The sequence below is a fragment of the Apium graveolens genome, chromosome 2 (genome assembly GCF_009905375.1).
Source record: "Apium graveolens cultivar Ventura chromosome 2, ASM990537v1, whole genome shotgun sequence".
Taxonomy (NCBI): Eukaryota; Viridiplantae; Streptophyta; class Magnoliopsida; order Apiales; family Apiaceae; genus Apium; species Apium graveolens.
Genome location: NC_133648.1, coordinates 268,420,231 through 268,440,158, shown reverse-complemented (window position 1 = coordinate 268,440,158; position 19,928 = coordinate 268,420,231). Strand labels below are relative to the sequence as shown.

At 34.8% G+C, this 19,928-nt stretch overlaps 2 protein-coding genes across 2 annotated transcripts; both read right to left on the bottom strand.

Moving 5' to 3' along the window:
• Positions 1-2,500: 2,500 nt before the first annotated feature.
• Positions 2,501-6,223, bottom strand: LOC141708461 (sodium/calcium exchanger NCL2-like). Its single transcript, XM_074512108.1, has 9 exons — positions 5,831-6,223; positions 5,309-5,530; positions 5,046-5,227; positions 4,743-4,888; positions 4,375-4,633; positions 4,058-4,227; positions 3,712-3,976; positions 3,159-3,464; positions 2,501-3,032 (listed from the first exon to the last, which is right to left on the bottom strand). The coding sequence occupies exons 1-9, from the start codon at positions 6,186-6,188 to the stop codon at positions 2,784-2,786; spliced, it is 2,157 nt and encodes a 718-aa protein (XP_074368209.1). The 5' UTR covers positions 6,189-6,223; the 3' UTR covers positions 2,501-2,783.
• Positions 6,224-15,283: 9,060 nt separating this feature from the next.
• On the bottom strand, positions 15,284-19,574 carry LOC141706287 (sodium/calcium exchanger NCL1-like). The gene is made up of 7 exons (XM_074509085.1): positions 19,178-19,574; positions 17,530-17,712; positions 17,274-17,455; positions 16,782-16,900; positions 16,360-16,609; positions 15,900-16,196; positions 15,284-15,661 (listed from the first exon to the last, which is right to left on the bottom strand). Exons 1-7 carry the CDS (start codon positions 19,530-19,532, stop codon positions 15,413-15,415), a joined length of 1,635 nt encoding a protein of 544 aa, XP_074365186.1. The 5' UTR covers positions 19,533-19,574; the 3' UTR covers positions 15,284-15,412.
• Between the last annotated feature and the right edge of the window lie 354 nt (positions 19,575-19,928).

Genomic DNA, 19,928 nt, shown 5'->3' with positions numbered 1-19,928 from the left:
AATATAATCTAGCCGGGACAAACCACCAATTGTCGATACAATCAGGTGATAAAACAAATAACATACTAAAATCAATTAGATGATTTGTTTTCTGATCGTTTAACACATAATATTTAAAAATTCTTGAAGTTAAAAACGAAATCAAAGACATTTCAAGCGATCCAAATTGCACCGGCATCTCTGAAAATAGCAACATCGCAATTGACCATATCACGTAAAAATTATGGTTAGCCCAATGTTCAGAAACAACAATCGCATAAAATGAGATTGGAGAAGCGGCACCCCAGCTATCTACATGTCGGACACCAGCTATAGACATGCCGAAGGCACCCCAACTATCTACATGCCGGATACCAGCTATAGACATTCCGAAAGTGTAAAGCCATAAAAATGAACAATCTTTGGTTGTGAAAGGTGAGCTCTTGCAATAATCACCACCATCCCAGATTCGATACAGGTTTTGCAGATCACCAAAAATATTAGCAACTTCGTCCTTAACAGATCCAATACCAGATTAACCCAAGCATGACTAAGCAAAAACATAACAAACACTCCAAAAGGAGAGACAAACACACACTACAAGAGGAGAGACACAAAAATACCCAAAAAAATTGGGTTTTATTGAAAAGAGATCAACGAGAATAAAAGAAAATGAAGGGATTGGGGCTTTCCACTAGAGAAAACCAGTGGAAGCCCCTCGATTTACTTGAAAATGGACAAACCCTAGGAGAGGGGAGAGAGGAGGGAGGCGGCGGCTAAAACTATTACCAAAATTACAACTTAATTTCAATAGGAACAAAACTCCCATCGAAAAAAATACAGCCAGGATTAAACAAATAAACGAGCTAAGCAAATAGTCGCTTATGTTTTCAGACTGTTTAACATCATGAATCTCAAGATTCTTTGAATGAAAAAAGATTAAAATGGCTTCCTGATCGATCATACCTGCACCAATCCTGGAACCAGTAATATCACAAATGACCTTCACATACGCACCAACTGTAGCCCAATGTTCAGAAGCACCCAAGCTATCTACATGCCAAAAATCAGCTATAGACAAGCCGAAGGTGAAAGATCTCAAAAGATGAACACATTTTATTTGTGAAAAGTAAACTCTTGTAATATTCGACACCAGCCCAAATTCAATGCACGAAAAACAGATCTCCCACAAAACCATATAAATCATTTTCAAAGTAGCCAGGAACAAAACAAAAACAAGCATCCAAAAAACATGCTTCAACATTCCAACAAAAAGGGGACAATCCAGACACACGTCAATAGACGAGACTTAAACCAAAATATTCAAATACCTTTGAATGACACCAAATTTTGGTATGATGTCAAGGAGGAGGATTTGAATCTAGAGGTAATTTTTATTGGGTTAAATATCAAAGTGGTCACTCAACTGAAGGTCATACATCAATTTAATCATCAAACTTAACGGGATATCATTTGGATCACTAAAGTCATAATAAATATCAAACAGATACCTCAAAATATGTGCTCGAGAATTAAAAATTATTTTATGAAGTTCTAAATATTTTTTTTAATGTCATTACAATAAATGAAAAATTATGAATTCATAGTATTTTAGTAGATATAGTGAGATTTTTAAAAATTTATCTACTAATTATTTTTATTTTAATAAAGAAAATGATTATAAAATTACAAATAAATAGTAGATAAATTTTTAAAAATCTTACTATATTATATAAAATACTAGAATTCATACATTTGCATTTGGTTGTAACAGAATTTAAGAAAAATATATAGAACTCCATAAAATAATTTTTAATTCTCGAACACATATTTTAAGGTATCTGTTTGATATTTATTATGAATTTAGTGATTCAAATGATACCCCATTAAGTTTAATGATTAAATTGATATGTGGCATTCAGTTGAGTGACCACTTTGATATTTAACCCAATTTTTATTTGCAGAATCGGACTCAAAATCAAGATAGATCTGAGAAATAAATTCTAGATATTTGGTTTTGGTTCGATTTTTATTGAAAGGAAGAAGGAAAATCAAAGAAAAGGAAAGTTTTGGGGCTTACCACCAGTGAATTTCCGGCGGAAGCCCCCAGCAGAAACGGAAGAAACAGAGGGGGTCTCACTTTATGGTTTATTATTCACGTCTTTTTAGCTCAACTTTATTATACTAAAATAACACCTTTTAACTTTAAATCATAAGACAAGGAGAATTGAACACATACATTCTGCCAAACATGCCGTAATTTTGACTTCTGCTAAAAGTAGAACCCTTAATTAAAGAAGCCTTAATATATCATCCAACTCACAGAAAGTGATTTATTAATTAAATAAGGAGAGAGGATGCACTCCAGCGATTGAATAACAAACTATGACAAGAATGTGATAAGGATAGCTTTCCTCACCTCACACACACACTTTATTAATAATTGCAGACTATTATACTGTTAAACAATAATTATCTAGTTTGAGAATAGAATGAGCGAATCTGCATTATTACATAATGGTAGCTGTTTAAGTTTAAAATTGTGATTATCATTCTCTTTTACACTTGTGTATGTACTAATAATTGTACATAAGAAATCATTGTAATGTAAAAGAAAACATATAATGCGTGTAGTTTAAGGTTCCATATGGTTGAAGAAATGAGTTGAGAGAAGAATTTATAAATTTGACTTGTATGAATGATTTAGGAAGAGAAGATCAATCATCATTTAGGGCTATAAGAAGAGCAGGAGGGAGAGGGTGTGCAACTGCTCTAGCTCTTCTGACATCCGGTTCGATCATTTATTATTTCCAACCCCAGACGGACTGAAGAACATAAAACAACACTAGAGAGAATGGATAGAGAGAAAATGCTAGCAAGCAAGTCCAAAGGGGATATTTTGAGCTTAGAAATGCTACTAAGCCAATAACAGCACAAACCACCAACATTATTAGCACTTCAGCTGAATAATCCCATCTCAGGTCTTTTACGTATACGATTGCCAACAATGTTGTCATCCCCATTATGTTGTTCATCACCACATTACCGTAAAGCTACATAATAACCACATTAATTAAAACTGTTTAAGAGTTCATTAAATTAACGGAGTTGAAAAAAGTTTCAATCTCCAAAAAGCATGTAGATTATAGAATAAACAAAAAGATAGTTAATGTAGCAACCTCGGAAAATGTTAAGGAAGCAGTTCTTTTGTTCTTTTGAGCTGCAGGAAATATTGCTGCAATTGCCTTTCTAGCTTGCATGGCTACAGGGATAATTACGAAGGAGATGAAGAATGAAGGTATGCCTACTGCATTTGAAAACTGTCGAGTACTTCGGCTCAGTGGACTTGCGAGATATGTCAGCATCATGAAGCCTAAGATGACTTGAAGAAGGGCTTTGTTGAAACCCCATGTTAGCATTAACTTATAGGTCTTTTGTCCAACTTGTTCCTCATTAACCATTGAATCTACTTCCTTCCACAAAATCTGCAATTTAGTTAGCAAAAATTTAAACAAAGAATAGGCGAAACGAACATGACAAAAACTTAATATGCTGTTTTATCTAGTCAAGTAGCTTTATTTTGAATACATCATTTGAAATTTTGAATACATTTACACAAATCCTAATCAACTAGCATCACATGGATCTTCTTGAATATTCGGGGTGAAATTTTATATTAAGTTGTTTTATTCAAGTTAATTATAAGAAATATGTGATTATTAATAAACTTACTTTGTCGTACTCCTCCACAGAACGCTTTGCATCAGTGCATTTAGTTTCATGGGTAGCCTTTTTAAGCCATCTGGTGACGCCTCTGACAAATTCTTCAGAAGTGATCAGCTGGTCACCATCATCATCAAAATCTTTCATCACCTTATCTACCACCATGTCATGATTCGTGATCCATTTGTCTCCAAATTTCACCGTCTGAATGAGACTTCTTAACTCCAGTTGTGATATAACTTTGTTCTTATCTGAGTCATACTTGTCAAAGAGACTGACAAACAATGAAATTAGTAAGGTGAGTATCAACCCGGGACTGCAGGTTTCTGTTAACTAAACTTGAATTTTTTAATACCTATTTATTCGATCAAGATCAGGCTTCCCATCATCATTGAGAAGGCATCCTGCATCAATAGCTTCACTTTGGATTTTCTTCAAAATTCTTGCCATGAAATGCTCAATTTTTGCTAGCTCCTCTTTTTTCTTGTTTATCAATGGCTGAACAACTTGTAAGGAATTTTTCCTCTATTTCCACATAAAGCCATTGTATCAATTCAGTGCTTACATTACAAAATACCAAGTATGACTAGCATCTTTCATAAAGATTAAGAAAAGGGTTCAAATTCAAATGCATATAAGGCTCAAGCTTTTGCATGAATTTTAATGACTTGCCTTGTTTAATGATTTCCCCCATTTGCAATCATCCTTTTGGGCCAGCTCTTTTGACTCATCTATCCATTTCATGCATCCCTCAACAAACTCATGCTCACTTATTTTTCCATCTTTATTCCGATCAAAAACCTCCAGTATCACATTAACTGCATACGCATTGTCTACCTCCAGATTTACGGATTCCATCTGTCTTATTAGAGCTTCTAATTCATCAGTGGTTAAGTGCTGGCTTCTGTCTTTATCACTTTCAGCGAATAATCTGCATCCCATTCATGGTACTAAAATGTAGCAGTCGGACCGTCTATATCTTATTATAATATATATGGGGGCATATAAATAGAAAAGGCTGAAAACATGTTGATTTGTACCGTTTTATTAGTGAAATATTTGGTTCTCCATTCTCATTAATGAGCTTCGCTTTTCCACACTTCTCTGCATGATTGAGAAACTCTGTTAGAAGATTCTGGTACTTGAAATACTCCAAACTTCTTTCCTGAATCCATGGATCCAAAACCTGGCAAGCAACACAGAGACATTATAAGTTGTGCAGCTAGTTCCTCACATGTAAATCTGTGATCACGATTATTCTTATACATAAGCCCGTTTTTTTCTTTTTATATTTCAAAACGTAAAACATGAACTTTAAGAATGCAATCAAATCCACCATTGACCTGGTAGATGAAGTAAGAGAGCAGTGATAAGGCGGAGACAATGAAGGCAATCAAAATAACAACTCGACTCCCATATAAAGTATTGAAGATATTGGCCAACTGCAGAATTACAAAAGGCGCTAATGAGAGGAGCATGATTCCCGCTGTGTGTTTAGTTTTCTTGTCCATTGTAACAGCTGAATCTGTGATCATTAACTAAAACGTTGCAGGAGCTCTTATGTTTTAAAATAAATTTGTTCAAGAGAATATAATAAGATGAAAACCTGTCAAAAAGGAGAATTTCCCTCTTTTCGGAAATGGTTTTGAAGTTGAAGCTTCGGTGCCTTGAACTTTACTTGAATATTTTTCATGAGATACTGTTCTGCCAAAAATTACACACATTCCCCACAACAAAGTAAGATACAAGACTGTAGTTCCCGTATAAACTGCAACTCCAAGAGAGACTTGTTGCTCTGCATTCCCAGAATCAGCAAAAACCCCAGATACTACAAAGTAGAACACAGAGGAAATCAATTTTTGGCTCTTCAAGTCTATCACATAGTGGCGAAAACACAAAAACAAAGTGGAGTACAATTAAATATGACGAGGATAGTTCTTGCGAATGACAAAATAGAAAATTTCATCTATTGTAATTTCATGCAAACATGATCCCTATATGCTAACTCTTACATCATGTAGTATCAATTAAAATCACTCTACAGTTGTATGGAATTATTGGGCTTTGCTAGTATCTTTGAGTATGTGGAGGGAAGATAAAAAGATAAATGCAAAAGTGAAATAAGTACCAATGACCATAACAAGTCCAGGTAAAACCATAAGAACCCGAAACAGACTTGCTCCAAATATACCAGTGCCAAGAATGTTAAAAATATTGTTACTTCCTCGGGTTAAAAGTTTTTCTCCTAACATCAGCATGTATTGGTAGACTATCATTTGAAAGATATAGCCTCCAATGTTGTCTGCACATGGAAAGAATCCGTAAACGTGCAAGCAAGCATCTGACGATGATCGTAACGATGAGGAAGATGGCAACGACAAGTTATGGAGTGTGAGAAATGAAGTTGACGACTGCATTTCATGGTCATGTCCGTCTGATATTAACTGATTAGAAACCAAAGCTCGACTTTCGACTCCTACAAGCATAAGGGTGAAGAAGAACAAGCATGGTAGACTAGCCATTAAACAAAATCTTTTAGATGATGCATAATCGCTTATAGCATATAATTATATACTCCCTCCTTACTAATTTATCGGTTTTGTTTGACTTTTTACAACCAAATTTTGACTGAAAATTTCATATAGTATATAATTGAAAAAAATTATAAAAATTATATCATTAGAAAGTACGTAATCTAATTTAATACGTATTATTCATTTTTTCAAAATAACGAAAGATTGATATTTAATTTACGGTTAAAGTTGAGTCAATTTGACCACAAAAAGTCAAAAAAGAGAGATAAATTGGGACGAAGGGAGTATCTATACTCTTTATTAATAAGGGAAATAATGTATAATTTGGTGTTAAAAGTACCAAAGTACCAAATTTGGTAGTAACCTGATATAAGTTACTTCTATTCTCAATAAACTTTGTTTTTAACACAAATTGACATGATATAAGTTGACTTCTATTTTCAATAAACTTTATTTTTAACACAAATCGACTTATATTTTTTGTAAACTTTATTTTCAAAGATTGAAAAGGCTAATTATAACATAATTATCAGATTATATTAATTAATATTATATTAAATTATCTAAAGAACAGATACTTGGTTCATAAGATACAGATACAATTCGTTTCACAAATATAAAACTAATATGTTACAATTCTATATTAAGTAAAACAATGCAAAACTAGAATTATAGTGAAAAATTTCATAACTGATTCGATTTTTTTTAACCTCATAATTATTTTTTGCAAGTACCAATTTAATATTGATATTAATATATTAATTTTAATTCTTGTTTTGCACGGATTATGAATAATTCTCTATAAATATTAATTCGATATTTTTAGTGTCGGGCCCATGTGTCGCGCGGGTTATAATTATCTATACTCTTTATTAATAAGCGAAACCATATATAATTTGGTGCTAAAAGTACCAAAATACCAAATTTTGGTTCATCCAATTGTCTATTTACTTCATAAAATAAAAATATTTTTTAAACGATTTGTAAATTATATTAAAAATTTATTAAGTTACGTTAAATTAAATACGGTAACTTATATTTATTTTTAATTTTAGAAAAACTACAAACTACTAAGTAAACAACTAACACGAATTGACTTATATTCTTTGTAAACTTTATTTATTTATAAATTGTATTAAAAATTTATTAAGTTACGTTAAATTAAGTAAAATAACATATATTTACTTTTATTTTGAAAAACTATGAAGTACAAATTAAAATATGAACACAAATTGACTTCTATTCTTGGTTTTATTTTCTATAGTATAATTTTAAAAATAATTAAGTAATAGCAAATGACTTTAGTAACATTTATTAACTTTTAAACTGAAAATTATTGATTTAACGATTGTATTTGTTATCGTCCATCACAACGTTTATTTACTTTGAATTAAAAAACATATTTTAACAATAACATATTTATGGGCTGTATTTTGATTATATTAAGTAATATTAAATTAAGTTTAATAACATCTATATACTTTTAATTTGTAAATTAATTTTTATCGATAATTAAGTAATATTAAATAAATTATATTGAAGAGGCTAATTATAAGATAATTATCAAATTATATTAATTAATATTAAATTATCTAAAGAACAGATATTTGGTTCATAAGATAAAGATACAATTTGTTTCACAAAATAAAACTAATATGTTAGATTTCTATATCAAGTAAAACAATACAAAATTAGAATTATAGTGGAAAATTTCATAACTGATTCGATTTTTTTTAACCACATAACTATTTTTTGCAAATACCAATTTAATATTGATATTAATATATTAATTTTAATTCGTGTTTCGTACGTATTATGAATAATTCTATACAAATATTAATTCAATATTTTTAATCTCGGGTCCGTGTTTATCACGGGTTATTAACTATATATACTAATAAAGAAACCATGTTTAGGTCCTAAATATTGGTACTCACTAAAAAATTGTACAACTATTTTTAAATTTTTTATTTAATAAAATCTCAACCGACAAAAATTAACTTCTACTCTGTGTAAATTTTATTTTTCTTCAATTTTTATTTATTGCTGAACATCCAAGTGTCGGTTTATTTTAAAATAACCGTATTAGTAAGTTAACATGTCAGATTTATATAAGTAAATAATTAGGTGCATGCATAACGATAATTATACGGTGAAATTTTAGAATTACACTTAACTTCAATTTTTTTAACTACTCCCTCCGTTCCTCCCAACTATTATCATTTCTCAGAGAGTGTTCGACACACATTTTAAAAATTTTCTTTTTCTGAATAAAAATAAAATGTTTAAACTTTTATTTAGAAAAAATAAATTTTTTTAAAAAAGTTAAACAACTATATTTTTTCTTCATCTTAAAATGCGTGATGAACACTATAGAATTGTGTACAATTTAGTGCTAGCTATATAGAATTGTGTACAAAAAATTGTACACAATAACATGTTAATTGATGTAAGATATTTTAATGGGGCTTATTGATGTGAATATAGGGTTTCATTCCCATTAAAACCCATTGCATGTCATTCCCTACAAAATTTTGTACATAATTCTCTACACCAAACATTTTCCTCGACAAAAATGTGTATGACATACTTTTTTTTAATAATATGTATTGCACTTTCACATCGAGTCGAAATAAGAAGCTCTGTGTTAAAGGTGAGACTTATTAACTTATAAACCCGCAATAATTTATTGACGGGTGTTTGTCGACCCAACTTATAAGTCGAATTTATAACTTATAAGATAAGTTGAATGTTATTTTTCATTTGTTTTATCAAATTTAGTTTTGAAATATATTTTCTTAAATGTTAATCTAACTTAAAATATAAAAATTCAGATAATTATATTTAAAATATATTTATTTTAGTTCATTTAAATTAAAAAAAATCTGACTTAAAAGATAAATTATCCAAACACTTGTTTAATTTATAAACATTTATCAACTTATCACTTATGGAGTCCCGTGTTTCATTGGAGTCCTTGAAGTCCACATATGTTCTGCAAGTAAAATATAGCTTAAATTGCTGCAAAACGTATTATTTTATGATATTCTACAAATATCACAATTTTATTGAAAATTTTGCAGATGACATAGATTTTACAAGTGGAACGTTTCAAAATATATTATTCTACAAAATATGCTTAATTTGCAGAACATAAATTTTCATGTTGCAGAACATACATATTGTACTTGTAAATATATGAGATTTGCAAGATTTTATTGAAATAATGATATTTGTGAAACATGTTTTGCAAGATAACACGTTTTAGAAGATATATTTTATTTGCAGAACAAATATGGACTCCGAGAACTCCAATTAAAAGGTGGATTTCATGGCACTTTACTCCACTTCATCAGTCATTTATTCAATTTAAGACATAATTTACTTATTTTTAAAATTTCCGAAACCGGCAAAATGTTTTTCTTCTACATTGCTTTCTGTCATAATTTTTAACTAAACAGCTTCTGTCATTTTCACCAGGCCCTTATACAGATCATTCATCATCTTCAAAAGACTTGTATGATCTGTATAATTTTCACCATAGAATAGGTACCTTTAAGGGCCACTAGGAAAAAAATTTAAAGAACAAACCATCTGGCATATTTGTGTCTGGTATTAATCCCCACTGTTTTATTCCTAAACAAGAACACCAGAATACTATAAAGAACTATATTCCCTAAGCATTTAATAGTTAAAATGAATGGAACAAAGTATGAAATATATTAGACCGAGTATAAAAAGTGAGAAATATATGTGGGCTGAGTGTAAAAAGTAAGAGATTGATGGAATAAGATATGAAATATATGTTGAACCAGCGGAAGAAGTTAGAAATCCGTCGAGAATATGTTTAAAAAAATATTATCAGTTAATTTTTTTATTCTTCCCAACAAACAGACCGGACCTAAGATATCTGAGTCAACTGCCGTGAAAGTGTAAATTTTCCAGCATCCAGTTTCGTTTCCTAGTGAGTTTTGCCCCAGAAGATATGAAAGATTTATACTTGATCTTTATAAACTACAAATACAAGCATTACACACTTCCTTCTTCCCTAGAAGTGGTTCTTAAAGTTGAAATGTTTAAAGTAATATCAGAATAAGAATAAATTAATTTGGGAATCAAATATTATAATGGGTTCAAACATTTTGTTGGATTTTTCTACTCTTGAATATAATTTTAGTTCTTATTCTACTGCACAAACGTGAACTCATATTTGTCAGCATAATTTGGTTCTAATTTCAAAGAACAGTATTCACCTATAAATGAAATCATATGCGTGCACGTGTCAATTCCATAAATTAATCGAATGTTATGATTAATAATGGTTTATGATATTAATCCTCTGCCCCTCCCTATTGATTTACAATACCCTATATATATAGGGATGATACAACCAGGAAATCAGGAAATGATATCCCAAATATTTACAATAAATGAGTGAATATAAATTGTTCCTGAATTATAGGCATAAGGTATAATCTGCTGCTAATCTATTCCTAAATTATAGCCATCGGTTAAGACTCCCCCCCAGTTTGAGCGAGCGGAGGACAGACGCTCAAGCTGGAGCGAAAGGACTGGAACAACTGCCGAGCTAGGCCTTTAGTGAAAATGTCTGCGTACTGAAAAGCAGATGGCACATGTAGAACCCGAATCTGTCCGACTTTAACTTTCTCTCGAACGAAGTGTATGTCAATCTCTATGTGTTTGGTTCGCTGATGTTGAACCGGATTGTCTGACATGTATACTGCAGAAACATTATCACAAAATATCACAGAGGCCTGCCGTAGAGGAACATGTAGCTCAAGAAGTAAATTACGAAGCCAAGTGGCTTCTGCAGCAGCATTGGCCACCCCCCGGTACTCTGCCTTCGCACTGGATCGAGAAATCGTAGGTTGCCGTTTAGAGGACCAAGAAATCAAATTATCACCAAGAAAGACACAGTATCCACTGGTGGAGCGACGGGAGTCTGGGCAACCTCCCCAATCGGCGTCTGAGTAGGCAACCAGAGAATGTGTATTGGTCTTGCCAATACGTATGCCATAATCAATTGTGCCCTGTAAATACCGTATGATGCGTTTCAGGAAAGCAAAGTGAGGATCCCGTGGTTCATGCATGAAGAGGCAAATTTGTTGAACAGCATAGGAAATATCCGGGCGGGTAAATGTTAGGTACTGTAATGCTCCAGCAAGGCTGCGATATAAAGTGGGGTCATGAAAGAGGGGACCATCAGACACACTTAGTTTAGCTGACAAATCAACTGGAGTGGCACATGGTTTACAAGAGGACATGGAAGCACGATTAAGGATGTCCTTGGTATACTGAGACTGATCCAGAAATAAGCCACCAGACGTCCTGGTGACTTTGATCCCCAAAAAATGATGCAGAGGACCTAAATCTGTCATGGCAAACTCTCGTGAGAGCATGCGAATAATGTCCTGTAATAAGTCATCAGAAGATGCGGTGAGCACTATATCATCCACATAAATAAGTAAATAAGCAATCTGATTCCCATGGGAGAATACAAACAGTGAATTGTCGCACACACTGCTGCGAAAACCTTGTGACAGAATATAAGTAGCAAATCGGGTAGACCAAGCCCTAGGCGATTGTTTGAGTCCATAAAGGGTCTTTTTCAATCTGCAAACAAAGTTAGGATAACTTCTATCTACAAAGCCCGGAGGCTGATGCATGAAAACAGTTTCAGTTAAGTGTCCGTGTAAAAATGCGTTCTTGACATCAAGTTGATGAATGGGCCAAGAACGAGAAACTGCAATAGATAAGACCGTCCGTATGGTGGCCGGTTTAACAACCGGATTGAAGGTGTCCTCACAATCAATGCCAACTGTTTGGGATTTTCCATTAACTACCAAACGTGCTTTGTACCTTTCAAGGGACCCATCGGAGTTAAACTTATGGCGAAAGAGCCACATGCATTGAATAACTGGGCGGTCGTGAGGCCGAGGCACAAGTTCCCATGTATCATTTTCCTGTAAAGCACGAAACTCAGCCTACATAGCATGTAACCAGTGAGGATCGGCAAAGGCTTTGGCATAAGATTTGGGTACAGGAGAAATGGTGGCAGCTGTGAGTGCATGGTGGGCTTTAGATCGGGTGGTCATGGGATGAGTATTAGTAGGAGGGGTAGGGTTAGGGTTAGGGGCATGGGATGATGTAGGGGCTGTAGGTGGCTGAGTTTGGGGCTGTGATGGAACCTGGACAGCCGTGTATGGAGGTGGTTGAGTTGTTGTGGCAGCCTCAGTTTGGGTCTGGGTAGTGGGTGGAGGTCGAGGTCTGCGACTATATGTCATGGGGAATGGAGATGTGGAGTGGAGATGTGGTTGTGAGGGAGTTGTAGGTGGGTTAGGCGGTATGAAAGTGAAACCTGGTGGGCTGGTGTCATCTAGAAAGTTATAGGTAGAGGGCGGGGTAGGAATGGTGTAAGGGAAGGTGTTTTCGTCAAAAGTGACATGACGAGAGATATGGACTTTCCCTGTGGTGGGGTCGAAGCAGCGGTATCCCCGGAAGTCAGGGGGGTATCCGAGGAAAATGCAACGAATGGCATGAGGGTGTAGTTTGTGAGGTTGGGTGGCGGATGTATTTGGGTAGCATGCACAACCAAATACACGTAGATGGTCATAGGTGGGGTGTCGGAGATATAAGGCAAAAGTAGGTGTGAAAAATTTGAGGCGTTTGGTGGGAAGGATGTTGTGAAGGTAGGTGGCAGTGTGAAGGGCCTCAACCCAGAATATAGGTGGTAAGTGGGAATGGATGAGAAGAGAACGGATGATGTCGTTGAGGCGACGGATTATACGTTCGGCACGGCCATTCTGGGACGAGGTTTGAGGGCAAGAAAAACGGAATAAAAGGCCATGATGTTGTGCAAAGCTTTTGAAGGCATGGTTATCAAATTCACCACCCAAGTCACACTGAAAAGTTTTAATGTATCGGTTAAATTGTGTAGCAATTAAGCGGTGGAATTTGGTAAATGTGGTGAAGGCCTCTGATTTGAATTTCAAAGGATATACCCACACAAAATTTGAAAAATTGTCTATTAAAACCATGTAGTATTTATAACCTGTTTTGCTTGGGATAGGGGATGTCCACAAGTCACAATGTATAATATCAAAAGGGGAAAAAGTAAAAGAATTAGAATCATAAAATGGCAAACGTTTGCTATTAGCTAGATGACAAGAATTGCAAAATAAAGACTGCTTATTCTTATTACAAGAAAACCCAAAATGTCTGAATAGAACATTTAAAACTTGCGTGCTAGGATGCCCAAGACGGTTGTGCCATGGTAAAGTAGTGGATGTGATTGAACAAGCTTGCGGCGGAAGAGTAGGTGGGGTGACTGGATAAAGGTCTCCCGTACTATTGTGGCGGGAAAGGAGCCGTCCAGTTTTGAGATCCTTCAATGAAAAACCAAAAGGGTCAAATTTAATAGAAACATTGTTATCACGGGTGAAACGACGGACGGACAATAAGTTTTTAATGACTTGTGGACTGTAAAGTATATTGGGAAGGACATAGGTTCGGTTTAAAATGGGAAGGAAGCCTGTGCCTGAACCCTCAATTGGTAAACAATGTCCGTTGCCAACTAATAGTTTAGTGTTAACAGGAAATAAGTCAGGGTCTCGAATCATACCTCGGTTTTCTGTGACATGGCATTCAGCTCTAGTATCCATGATGAGGCTGTTTGGATCGGTGTATTGGAGTTGCATAGTGTTGAAAGCTTGGCTGAGATCCGAAGGGCTCAGTGCGTCATACCCAGTTGACGAAGCTGTAGGTGCAGGTCCGTAACCTGCATAATGAGCTGTTGCGGGGCTGTTCTGAGGCTGATTTGGACGCCATGTATTTTGAGTCGGGTATGGGCACGGTGGGGTATTCCACCAAGCCCACTGCGGGTATGTCTGATGCTGATTAGGAGGTGTAAAAGGCCAAGGATTCCCCGTAGGGTTTCCCCGGTATCCGCGACCTCGCCCCCTTCCACGGTGATTGTTTCTGCCCCGACCACGGCCCCAATAATTATACTGAAAGGAGCCCGGATGAGGCTGATTGTTGGTATCCAATTGTTGTTGGGCAGGAGCAGATGGGAACGGGTTGGTCTGGGCAGTCGGTGTAACAAGAACAGAAGAAGACTGTTGTTGGCGTGCGGCCTGACGGATTACCTCATCATTCAACATTGTTCGGGCAAGATCCCAATCTGCATTCTGGGAGTTTATCAGTGCCGCAGTGGTATCAAATTCTTGGGACAGCCCTCGGACCAGTTGCAAGACCAGTCGTGACTCCGAGATGGGCTGGTCAACATCGGTTAACTGGTTCGCGAGATCTTTGAGTTGTTTGCAATAATCATCAACTGAACTGCATGCCGAGAGGGTGAGGTTCACGAACTTGGTTTCGAGGGCGACTGCTTTGGCTTTCTTGTTGCTGAGGAAGATACGTTCGAGTTTAAGCCAAGTATTCTGAGCTGTGGCTTCAGTGTCAAGAATACGAGTGAGTAGATCATCAGAAACGGTACTGTAGATCCATTGGGAGACCAAAGCATCAAGTTCTTTCCAGGCGAGATATTTGGAATCCGTAGTTACTGGAGGTGGGGTGGTGTCGATGTGGTTCAAGACACGGTAGGCAATGGCGTGAAACTTGAAAAGTTTTACCCAGGAAGAGTAGGTAACAGTTGTGCCATCTAAGGTTCTTATTTTGGATTGAATATTGGATACGGAATAAGCAGGGTGTAGGGCTGTAGGGTTCGTTTTATTGGAAGAGGATTGCTGGTCATCTGTGGATGTCATGGTTATAGGGTTTACAAACGTTCAGGAAGAAGGGAGCCGTAGCTCTGATACCATAATAATGGTTTATGATATTAATCCTCTGCCCCTCCCTATTGATTTACAATACCCTATATATATAGGGATGATACAACCAGGAAATCAGGAAATGATATCCCAAATATTTATGATAAATGAGTGAATATAAACTGTTCCTAAATTATAGGCATAAGGTATAATCTGCTGCTAATCTATTCCTAAATTATAGCCATCGGTTAAGAATGATTTGATAAATGCATACCAATAATGTCTTACAAACAATAACAACATAAAGTTTTATGATGACATTTAAACATATGAAATTATCTTACAATAAATCAAGCTTTAACTGCTAGTTTCGAGATCTTGAAATTACTAAGACCATCCCAGTGTAATAGTGAGTACATAAAGGGTAACCAGAGAGACTGGATACAAAAGGATCACCAAGTAACTTGTCCACACTGGGAATGTAGTTCTGAAACTAGTGAACAAACCCATACCTGTGCAGATAACAATAGCAACCAGAAATTCAGCTGTGGCATCGACTGGTATATCGCGGACATAAATAACAATCAAGAACGTTGTTATACTTATCAGATTGCTCATGAACACTGATCCGTATATCTGTAAATAATAAAGCAAATATGTAATTAACCAACATTATACCCCATTAGTTGCAAAAGGGGTTAAATATCAAAGTGCTCACTCAACTAAACCTAATATCAGTTTGAAGTTCTAATCAACTTCGAAAACTTAAATTGAGATAGTAGTATTTCATATCCTAATATATTAGTAACTATGTGACACGTTAAATATGAACGAATAGATAGTGAACAGAGTACATGTTTCTAAGTAAACAAACCTGGGACAATAGCAAGGAAGTGGATTCAGGTGTCTTTAGTCTAGCAGAAGAGATTGTCCTCCCCGCGGATCTTGAGGCTAAAGTCAAGGGTATTACAACATATGGGATGAAGAAGGATGGGATTTTTGCAGCAGTAGCAACTCCGACTACACATTGTATGAGTGGCTTTGCAAGTAGGACTGATATACCTATTCCTAATAGAATTAAGTATGCAGCGTTAAGGTAGTTCTTCCAGGCATCCTGGGCACTTGAGGCGCTTTTCCCCTGTACCAAGAGGCTCTGCCCTTCTTCACTATTCTGCACAGTCCTACCATGTATCAGAAATCTTCACATGCCACGGCTATATTTTTATTTTCCCCCCTAATAACTTCATTTATTTATGACTTGTGCGCTAAATGTAAGAACTTTTGAGTAGTATAAATCAACATTTTTTTGTATTTATATGAAGACCGGTACTTACAGTGTTAGGAATTTGCAGTACATTTTGATTGACAGACTGCTGAGCATCTAAAAGATATTTAGAGAGTCCTTTAACAAACTCGTCTTCATTAATGTTAGTATCACCATTGACATCAAATGCTTCTCTAACTTTGTCAGCGTAGTCTCCTCTTACGAAACCATCATCTTCTAATTTTATTCCTATGATCAGAACTCTTAACTCCGCTGGTGATATGTAATTATTACCGTCTTTGTCAATTCCCTGAAAGATCCTATAGAGTTCCAAGGGAAATAGATATGATATGAATAAATTTAACTACAAGTGAATGCTAGTTGTAACCACAAATGAATAAATATTGTGGCTGCTTTTTATGCACATTTTTAAAACAAGTAGGAAAAGTAAGTTTTAATTGCAAGTCTTTGACAATAATGAAACAGACTAACTCTTTTATAAGCTCTATATTAGGCTTTCCATTAGAGGTAAGAAGAACTTGTAGCTTGTCTTCTACAAACTTTTGGGTCAAATACTCAAATCTTCTTTTCTGAATCCATGGCTGAAATATCTGCAAAGAGCAATAAAGTTATTAGGTATGCCTATTGTTAGAAGTAACAAGTACTTCTAAAATCTTAAGGTTTCAGAAGAAGGTCCTAAAGGATCTTACAATCAGCACATGTGATATTGAGATTTGCAAAACTAAAGCTGTAAAAGGGATATATGGGAAACTCAAGATTTGATACACAAAGTACAATGTTCAAGTTCTAAAACTGTGTGCTTCAAAAATCTTTGGTAAAAACAGATGAATAAAAATTGATCATCTTCGGCTTTACTGTAATCATCAATTACTGCTCACACATTTATGCAGCTCGAACATTCAATCTCTTTTCACGAATAGAAAAGGAATATGCCAGAATGCTAGGTAACAATCAGAGAAATACCTGATATAAATTGTAAGAAAGGAGCAGTAAAAGGGTAACAATAAGAGTAATGAGGACAATCAAACGTGATCCAGATGCTGAACTAACAACATTTGTTAGTTGCAGAATCAGCAGTGGAACCACGGATATCATCATAATTCTTGCTGTGTAGCTAGTGTCAACATCAGTAATAACACCAGAACCTGCAGAAAAAATGGATCAGCAAGTTATAAAATATAGGATTTTAAATTCAAGCTTTAATTGATTAAAAGCGTACCAGTTAAACTTGATGGCTTCTTAAGTTGCACAGTGGTATCGATAGTTGCTGATGCATCGGAAAATTTGTAGCTGGCCAGAGCAACAGCAATACCCCATTTAAGTGTAAGATTAGTGACAGCTCCACCAGCAAGAATACTTATACCTATTGCTGCTTGTGAAGCATCTTCTGAAAGCCTGGACACTAGGATATACCAATATTACAGATAAATTAATTACTCAGTCATGACTTATAACAAAGGGTTACATTTTTGTTAGAAAAGCAAACAATCAAAATGTAATATGAGAAAATCTGTTAAAGTCATTGTCTAGTAAACATCGTATCTTGGAATACCAGTAGCTAGAAATAATATGCACAATTGAAACAGAAACAAATTAAAATCTTATACTCGCTAAAATAATATTATTCTTATTACTTTCACTAATACAATTATATTGTGTGCCAACCTTTGTAGTTGCACTTCTCGAGTTAAAGTGTATAAGATTCTTAAGATTGGTTTGATATCTTAAGATTTTAGTTAAGCAGGTTGTTTAATATGGTATTAAAGCTCGATTTAGGGAGTGGTTAGTTACGCTCGGTCTAGAGAGTGGTCACTTAATATGGTATTAGAACTCGGTTTAGGGGGTGGTATGGGTTCGAGTCTTCTCCCACCCCCAATATTTAAATATATTTACGTTATTGTCTATTTGGTGGTCTATGTTGTCCGCTTGTTCCTCCTCTACTATGAGATCTCGAAGGATCCTCGATTGACAATGAGAAGTGGTTAATTGTCTAAAAAACAAATCAATGTAACCACTAATTAACTAGATGGAGGTATATATGGACTACATCAAAATATATCTGTCTAGCTGAGTTTTCAGATCGATTCAAGAACGTACTGACAGTAAACCTCAGCTTCAAGAAAATTGCTTTGGCATGTTTCAAAGTATATAGTAAATTGGCAGTACTCCCTCCGTCCCTTAATAAGTTTCCTATATTGACTTTTGTCACTTTTCATCGTAAATCACTTAAAAGTGATTGACTATTAATTTATCTCTAATCTATAAGATAAAAAATAGTAATGAGTGATTTTGTTGGATTCGTATTTATGAGTATTTTAATATAATTAAATTTTTATATTTATTATTAATACGAAATTAAAGATATTAACAATTAAAAATGTGTATTAACAAATATGTACAACATAAATATAAAACATTTTTTTAGGGACGGAGGGAGTATCTTTTGAGCAGAATCAAGCATGTGTCCTGTCATATATTACGGTATTTTAATATTAAAATTTTAGAAGTAAATATCAACGAGTGGATGCTTAAAATAACATGCAAGACTTTTCTGTAAATTAATCTGCCTAACTGGTTAGGTAGTAACTAATACATTGATGCATGTGTTTTGAATCGGACCGGAACAGGTACTCATTCCACAGAATATTCATATATATGCAGCTTCATTTATTAGGCTGCCACTCCGGTATCGTACAGCTTAAACATCATATACATCGAAAAAATTAATCAAACTGTAGCATCATGTTTGACTATTTCATCATGCAAATCACCATCACTAGTACAAATCATCAATCACGGTGATGCACGTTTGGTTGCATGCTGAATTAGTTTGTAGTGGAAGGAACTATACGAGAAAGTGAACATACCAAGAATCAAAGTAATTTGAGGGATGGTGCCAATAATCTGAAACAAACTATCTCCAAAAACACCAGGTCCATATGTCTGAAAAAACAAATCAGAACCTTCTGAAACATACTTCTGGCCAAGGAATAACAAGTACTGATAGACCACAATCAAGAATATCAGCCCTGGCAACTTCGTCGTGCAGGGCAAGAATCCGTAAGGTGGCTGGCATGTTATTGTTGTGGCACCAAGCTTCGGAAGTACTGCAGCGGTTGCATTGTGGACACCGTCAGATATCATCGTATCTGCCATGAAACGACCATTTCCAAATTCGGTCAACGCGAATAGTAGGAGGATGGCTAATGTTAGTTTGATCATTTTTTCAATTTTTTCTTACTGCACATGTGGTGTAAATGGGAAGCTGATGTACGGGCTTTATAAAGACTATATTATGCAGGACAAGTCAAATTTGATTTTGTTGGAGATCATTTATGTTTTGCCACTAAAATATTGTATAAAAATATTACAAAATGTATTGTTTTTCAAATTGCAGAACATACCCATTATACTTATTAAACTTAAATGATATTCAACAATTTTAATGAATTAGTGTTATTCGTAAAACATACTTCACAAAATAATATATTTCATAGTGTTTTGATTGTAGAACATAGGTGGTCTCCGGAGTCTCTAACAAAAACGTGGTCTACATAGAACTTGACTCATATAAAGTAAAGTTATAAATAGTCCATACGCCAACAGGTATTAATATTT

Excerpts from the sequence above, each read along its gene's own strand:
- LOC141708461 (XM_074512108.1), bottom strand. The coding sequence starts at position 6,188 with ATGCTTGTAGGAGTCGAAAGTCGAGCTTTGGTTTCTAATCAGTTAATA. Across the intron at positions 3,977-4,057 it reads GATCTTGATCGAATAAATAG|TCTCTTTGACAAGTATGACT; the intron begins GTATTAAAAAAT and ends ATTGTTTGTCAG. Across the intron at positions 3,033-3,158 it reads CTTCCTTAACATTTTCCGAG|CTTTACGGTAATGTGGTGAT; the intron begins GTTGCTACATTA and ends GTTATTATGTAG.
- LOC141706287 (XM_074509085.1), bottom strand. The coding sequence starts at position 19,532 with ATGATCAAACTAACATTAGCCATCCTCCTACTATTCGCGTTGACCGAA. Across the intron at positions 16,610-16,781 it reads AATATAGAGCTTATAAAAGA|GATCTTTCAGGGAATTGACA; the intron begins GTTAGTCTGTTT and ends GGAACTCTATAG. Across the intron at positions 15,662-15,899 it reads CTTCCTTGCTATTGTCCCAG|ATATACGGATCAGTGTTCAT; the intron begins GTTTGTTTACTT and ends TATTATTTACAG.